The 7,931-nt window shown below is 37.1% G+C and overlaps 1 protein-coding gene across 3 annotated transcripts in view; it reads right to left on the reverse strand.

Moving 5' to 3' along the window:
- Xrn2 (5'-3' exoribonuclease 2) overlaps nucleotides 1–7,931 on the reverse strand; it is an 86,546-nt gene that overhangs the window by 16,612 nt on the left and 62,003 nt on the right. For all 3 annotated transcript variants that reach the window (XM_029567586.1, XM_008841269.3, XM_029567588.1), the window contains 2 exons: nucleotides 748–816; nucleotides 540–671 (listed from right to left, as the gene is read on the reverse strand). In XM_029567586.1, the coding sequence (XP_029423446.1) occupies nucleotides 540–671; nucleotides 748–816 (201 nt within the window). The remainder of the gene's footprint in view (nucleotides 1–539; nucleotides 672–747; nucleotides 817–7,931) is intronic.

Raw genomic sequence — 7,931 nt, forward strand, 5'->3', positions numbered from 1 at the left:
CGTGGGGGGCGGGGGGGGGGGGGGATTCAATTGCTAATAAGGGCAAAAGATAAATATCACAAATTTACAAAACAAATATAGATATCAATAAATGTTGTTATCTTAGCTGGCAGGGAAATGCCAATTCAAGCAACAATTAGATGCTAACTTCTAAGCACAGGTAAAAATCATAGAAGAATCTGGTGGCTTTGTGTACTAATGTATCAACACTTTATAAAGGTTCTCTGTTATAACTGATGCATGACAAGCTCAAACTTTCTTGAAGGTAAAGATGTTTTACTCATGTGAAATAACTGTCAGAAGGCTAGAAAAATCTGTTAAGAAAATAGATTTATCATGAAATACAGAAAAGCGATATGTGAAAAAATATGGAAGTGAACTTCTAAAAATGAAGAAAAGTAGGTATTGAAACGACTAATACAGATACAAAGCAGTTGTACTGTATGATCTCTTAAATATCTGTGGCAGAAATACTGACTTTTTTTGTGAGATGATTCAGAAAAACACACTGTACAAAGCACAGGGATCCCACAACTCACCCCAAAGTCCTAAAGGCTGCCTGGTCTAGGTGGACAGGCCGCCGGTCCCGGTTAAAGCCAAGCTGGGGTTTCCACTGCCGTCCATTGCTGGATTTTTCCCAGTCACCAGGTTTCAAAACTGCTGCTGGCTTTCTGACCATTTGAAAACACACTAGTTAATTACAGGAACGGACACCGTCATAAACATAAATCTGGTAGTTCTTGTTACCTTGCTCCTGGAAGCATTACAGCTTTAAAAACATAATCTTCAGCAAACTGCGGGTCTTTAAAATTAATACTGAAAAAGAACAATGAAAATTTTAAATGATTTGAGTATATTCATTTGGTTTAATCATCAAAGAAATGGATACTTTTTATGTTTAAGTTGATTTTGCCTAACAGCTAAATATCTTCTTCACCAAACTACCTCTGATTTATACTTCAGTTAACACTCTCTACAGGAAGTCAGGTTCTAGGTACTTGTGAATGATCACAGAGAAATAATACGCATTATCCCAAATCTTGAGAATTTCCAGTATATTACTGAATAGGCTAAGGATGTTCACAATAACAAAATATAAAAATAAAATGTGTACACAACTTATGGGGTAAAGCAAACAAAAAGGCCTCACTAACTTCACAATTGGAATCACATATCCTGCTTTTTATAAAGTGTGTTTTTAAAAAGCTCTACTCTAAACTGGATCAAATTCCCTCTCTGTAAGTTGTAGTAGCAGCAGGTGTGTGTATCTAGCCCAAAAGTTGGTAGGTACATGTTTTCCTTCTGACTCATCGATGCCCATTCTAGGAATGTAGTTATGCATCTGATTTATAGTCAAGGATGCTCATGATATCCTTATTCACAATGCTGAGTAATAATCTTAATATGTGAATAATACAGGACTTGTAAAAGAAGTCAAGGTTCATTCCAAAAATGAAATCTTCAGATGACAGCTGAAAATGTAACAGAAAAGGACTTGGGAAAAGTACATACACAACAGACTAAACATATGTTTCAACAGCTATTTGTGACTTTTCTCTGTATAATCATTTCCTTCTCCATCTTTGTACCTTTTAAATATTTTCCCAAATTACTTATGTGATTAAAGTTAATACGTATGGTCAGTTAAAAAAGTTTTTATTGAAAAGGCTTCACTTAATTAGCTGACATTCTGAGATAGTTGTTTTCTTTCTTGTTCTTCCTTAGTTGTTTAACAACTAGGGTTCATCTGTTAATAAAAGAAATCATCACTGTAGTTAAGACTTACTGTATATTTTAAGTATATAAAATTAGCTTCACTTCACACATGATGAGGTCAAGGAACAGCAAAACAATACTTCACTTAGCTAGTGGTTCTTTTAAGAACTCAACTTTTATCTACAAACACCTTTACCTCTAGTATTCCCTATTGGCTAATGTGGCAGAAGAAGGCAAAACAGGGACAGCAGTGAAATGTTTTAGTATTGTGCTGAACACAGGAGTTGCATATTTGGGAACACTGGGACTTCAGAAATACAAAATAAAGAGATAAAATTGCTAATAGAACAAGACTAGAAAGTAATGTGTCTCAAAGTAGCTATTTTTGTTTCCCATCTGCTAGGGTGTCCACTACATAGAATGGAAGTCAGTGTACACGTAGACTAGCACCAAGTCTGTCTCCCCTTCTAAAAAGATAAATAAAAATATTCCATAGTTTTATAAGCAAGAAAGTAGAAAATGCAATAAAAAACATAGAACAAATGCTGAATCAAAGCAATGTGTGCCCATGCCTTTCACACATGTCTCCATTAGTGTTGGATAAAAGGAAAGGGAATTCTTTCACCTGGGGACCAAGGAAAACACACAAGGGGCTGTGGTTTAAACATCTAAAGAGCCAGGTGAAGTCACACATGTCTTTAATACCATCACTCAATCAGGAGGCAAAGGCAGGTGGATCTCTGTGACATTGAGGCCAGCATAGTCTACAACATTGAGTTCTAGGCCATTTGGGGCTACAGGGAGATCCTGTCTCAAAAAGCCAAAACCAAACATCTAAAGAATTATGATCAATTCATAATTGGGGGAAAATGGGGGAGGGGGGGCTGTGCTACACTCTTTCTTATAAAGGCTGGTATTACCAAGATACCAAACTAAACAAAGGACATTTTTTTATTTTTGTCTTTTTGAGACAGGGTCTCCCTATAGGCCCCCCAGCTGTCCTGGAACTCACGATGTAGACCAGGCTGGCCTTGAACTCCCAGAGATCCACCAACAAGGGACATTTTTTAAAAAGCATTAAAAGAAAGTATAGACCAATATCTATGATGAACACATATGTAAAAATTCCCCCCAAATATTATCAAACCAAATTCATTAGCACATCAAAAAAGATCAAATCAGGTAGGATTTATCGCAGAGATGCAAGGATGGTGAGATATTCACAAATTACTAAAGGTAGTATCTTTGTAATGGCTTGACTACATAATGTCCCACAAAGGCTCATGATTTGAATGCTTGGTCCCCAAAGGGGGACAGTATTTGTGGAAGTTGTAGAAACTTTGGGAGGGGGGCCTAGCTGAAGGAAGTAAGTCAATAGGGAGCAACTCCTTGGGGGTATATTATCCTTGGCCACTTTCTGCTTCCTTGTCAGACAAGAGTTCTCCTCTACGACATACTCCCAATGTCATGTCTGCCCCAGTGTATAAGAGCAAACAATTATAGCCAGAACCACCTAAAATGGCGAGTCAAATAAAATCTTTCCCCTCTTATAAGCTGCTGCTGCTGTTTCAGGTATTTAGTCATAGCAATGAGAAAAGTAACTAATGCAACATCACACTGACAAACTAAAAAGCAAAATAATGTAATCGTCTCAATGGAGATAAAAAAGTAGTCCAAAAAATCCAACATCCCTTCATCATTTAAAAAAAAAAAAAAAAACTTAGGCATAGGAGAAAAATACGTCACAGCAACAAAGGCTATATATAAAAAAGCACAACCAACATAAGCTAAATGAGAAAAATGTTCTTCCTAGTATATGGAACATATGCATTCCAGGTTTGTTACTCCTATTCACCATAATTTTGCCAGAGTTATTAGGCAATTCAAAGAAATAAAAGATTTTCAAAGTGGAAAAGAGTCAACTTACTACCTGCAGATTACATGAAAACCAAATGAAAACAAAACCTATTGGGGCTTATTTAGTAAAGCTGTAAGATTAAAAAAAAAAAAATCAACACAAAAGTATTTTTTCCCACCGATTATAAACTGGCTAATCAATTTTTAAAAAGCAGTCTTGCCGGGTGCTTAATGCCTTTAATCCCAGCACTTGGGAGGGAGAGGCAGGCGGATCTTTGTGAGTTCAAGGCCAGCCTGGTCTACATAGTAAGCTCTAGGTCAGCTGAGGCTGTCTCAAAAAGACCCAAAAAAAGAAGAAGAAGCAGTCTCATTCCCAATTTTCAATATTTTAAAGTTTTATCTAGGAACAAATGAAACTAAGAAAGTAAAGGATGTCTATAATGAAAATTATAAAGCACTAATGAAAGAAATCATAAGAGGATATACAAAAAAAAGGAGAAAAGGTGAAACACAGGCTAAGGGAATGGAACTAGTAACAATGTTACAAGAGTCATACTACCAAAGTCAGTCCATACATTCAAGACAATACCCATCAAAATATAAATAGCATCTTCACAGGATTAGGACGAAGAATCACAAAATCAACCCAGAACCATCAAAGACCCAAAGCACTTAAAGCAAACCAGCAAAAACAAAAACAAAAAACAAAGCAGAGGCATTGCAATATCTAACTTCTGAAGTGTACTCCAAAGTTATACTGTATAACTGCCATAAAAATAAACAAGAAACAACAGATTAGAACAAAAACTCCAGAAATTAATTCATCTGTTTACAGCCAACTGTTTTCTGATAAAGGCATCAAGAAGATACGCTGAGCTGGAATTGGTGGTGGCACACACTTTTAATCCTAGCACTCGAAGGCAGAAGCAGGTAGATCATTCCTGAGATCTAGGCCATCCTGGTGAGTTCCAGGCCAGCTGGGGTTACAGGAGACCATCTCAAACAACAGTAGTATCCAAGAACAATCACTACAGAAAGGACAATCTCTTTGATCCATCTGGAGTTGACTTTTGTGCAAGGTGAAAGATAGGGTTTAGTTTCATTCTTCTATAGGTGAAGATCCAGTTTTGTCAGCACCATTTGCTGAACATGCGATCTTTCCTCCAGTGAATGTTCTTGGCCCCTTTGTCAAATATCAGGTGACTGAAAACTGCAAATACTCATATTTGGGTCTTCAATTTTGTTCCATTGATCTATGGGTCTATTTCTGTGCCAGTACCATGTTGTTTTTATGACTATAGCTCTGTAATACAGCTTAAAATCTTGTATGGTAATCCCCCCAGCATTGCTCTTAGTGTTCAGGGTTGCTTTGGCTACCCGAGGTCTTTTGTGCTTCCATATGAATCTTAGGATGTTTTTTTCCAATTGTGTGAAAAATGGTAATGGGATTTTGATTGGCATTGCACTGAATCTTTAAATGGCTTTTGGTAGGATGGTTGTTTCAACAATATTAATTCTTCCAATCCATGAACATGGGAGGTCCTTCCATCTTCTGATGTCTTCCTCAATCTCTTTCTTTAAAGATTTAAAATTTTCATTGTAGAGGTTTTAATGGTCAGGTTTATTCCGAGATATTTTATTTATTTTTTTTGCAGCTATTGTGAAAGGGAGTGTTTCCACGTACTCTTTCTCTGATTGCTTGTTATTGGTATAGAAAGGCTACAGACTTTTGTAGATTAATTTTGTAACCTGTCGCTTTACTGAATGTGTTAATTTCTAGGAGTTTTGTGGTGGAATTTTTGGCATCTCATAGATAAAATATCATATCGTCTACAAAAAGGGATAATTTGATCTCTTTTTTTTCCAATTATTACTCCTTTAATTTCCTGCTCTTGTCTTATTGCTCTTGCAAGAGTTTCAAGCACTATGTTGAAAAGGAGGGGCAATAGTGGACATCCTTGTCCGGTTCCTGATTTTAATGGGAATGCTTCCAGTTTTTCTCCATTTAGAATGATGTTGGCTGTGGATTTGTTGTATATGGCTTTAATTATGTTGAGGTATGTTCCCTCCAGTTCAATTCCCTCTAGGACTTTGAATATAAATGCATGTTGAATTTTGTCAAAGGCCTTCTCTGCATCTATTGAGATGACCATGTGGTTCTTGTCTTTGAGTCCAATTATATGATTTATGATGTTTATTGACGTCCATATATTGAACTATCCCTGCATCTCTGGGATAAAGCCGACTTGATCATGGTGGTTGATCTTTTCGATGTGTGTCTGTATGCGGTCTGAAAGTATTTTGTTGAGAATTTTTGCATCTATGTTCCTTAAGGATATGCGCTGTGAAGCCTGAGACTCTGAAATTGTTAGAAGAAAACATTGGCAATAACCTACAAGGTATAGGTGTAGGAAAGGATTTTCTAAACCGAACATCAACTGCTCAGGAAACAAGGTCAAGAATCAACAAATGGGACCTCATTAAACTAAAAAGTTTCTGTACATCAAAGGAGGCAACCAGGGAAGTGAAGAGAAAACCCACAGAATGGGAGAAAATCTTCACCAGTGACACATCTGACGGAGGTTTAACATCCAGAATATACAACAAACTGAAAAAACAAGGAATCAAGGTAGGAAGCAACCCAATTAAAAGATGGGCTAAGGAGGTGAATAGGGAGTTCTCAAAAGAAGAAGTAAAGATGGCTATGAAACATCTTAAAAGAAAGTGAAGAGAAAACCCACAGAATGGGAGAAAATCTTCACCAGTGACACATCTGACGGAGGTTTAACATCCAGAATATACAACAAACTGAAAAAACAAGGAATCAAGGTAGGAAGCAACCCAATTAAAAGATGGGCTAAGGAGGTGAATAGGGAGTTCTCAAAAGAAGAAGTAAAGATGGCTATGAAACATCTTAAAAGATAAAAGATGTGGCATATACCCAAAGAACTCATCCTACTGCAGAGACACTTGTACATCCATGTTTGTTGCTGTTCTTTTCACAACAGCTAAAAGATGGAAGCAACACTTAAGTTGTCCAACTGACAAGTGGATAATGAAAATGTGGTTCATTTATATGATGGAGTTTTACTCGGCAGTAAAGAAAGATGAAGTCATGAAATTTTCAGGTAAATGTATGGAACTAGAAACTGTTAAGTGAAGTAACACAGACTCAGAAAGAAAAAAAAAAAGAAAGAAAAAAAAAAAAAAAGGCTGATGTATGTTCTCCCTCATATGTGGATCCTAGGACCAAATCCTTGTTAAGTGAGTATGTATCCAGACATAACTACAGGAATCAGGATAATGAAAAAGAACAAGGGAGGTAAAGGAAAAGGAAGAATCTGAAAGAGAAGAACAGTAGGAAACAGGCATTAATAAGGGAGATATGGATAAAAATGGGGTTATTTTAAGGGGAGGTGGGAGGGAGGTTATACAAGGGAACCTTGGGGATAAAGGGAAAGAAGGAGCTGAAGAGAGGTTGGACCATAGGAGAAGGGTATTAGTAAGGGAGAAATGGGAAAAATAATGGGGGACTTTAAATAGGGAAACCATGGTGGAAGGGTTAGACAATGCAAAAGATAAATAATGCCTAGTTTTCTTAAAAAAAAAAAAAAAAAACAACGAAGGGAACCATATTAACTGAACAACCTGCTGACAAATTATAGATACAACTAGCTCAAGGAATATACGTCTAGGCAAGGTTTATCTGAGAAAGTTTGGTCTTTGCCCAAGCTTTATCTATATAGCATATCAGGTAATTAAAAGTACCAGATTGGTGGAACTAACCTTCCTGGATGTTTAACAGCCATACTTTGAGCCTATATTAATTTGGTCAGAGGGACATAAAGGACAGTTTTTGCTCCTTGCCCTCCTAGGTTGACCAAGTTCCAGGAGACTATGAGCATCTCTCAAAATGTCCTGTAACTGTGATTAGTCACCTGTCCTCTTGATAAAGGAGGCTGAGGAGACCCCACCAAATGGACTTGAACCAGTGTCCAGTCTACAAAGAGGGTCAACACAGAGGAAACATTTCCTTCATGCTTCCAAGTGAAGCCAGCCAAGGTCAAGCAGGACCTTTGACGTATCTTCACATAGATGGAACTGGTAAAAGAAAGGAGCCAGAGGCTCCTCTCAAGCCCATGTGACCCCTGAGGAACAGATCCTCATACAACCTTAAGAATAAAAATAAATTGGTTTATTTGGGTCAACTGTATGGTCTTAAACACCCAAAAGGAAAGTATAACCAAAGATTAAAGGGATCAATATCATTCTTTAAGAGTTCATGTGTATAGCTAAAAGCTACATAACAAGAAACAATGCCAGATAGGAGATACCTTCCTTTGAGTTGTTGGCCAGGG

The sequence above is a fragment of the Nannospalax galili genome, unplaced genomic scaffold (assembly GCF_000622305.1).
Source record: "Nannospalax galili isolate Female #2095 unplaced genomic scaffold, S.galili_v1.0 scaffold510, whole genome shotgun sequence".
In the NCBI taxonomy this organism is placed as follows: Eukaryota; Metazoa; Chordata; class Mammalia; order Rodentia; family Spalacidae; genus Nannospalax; species Nannospalax galili.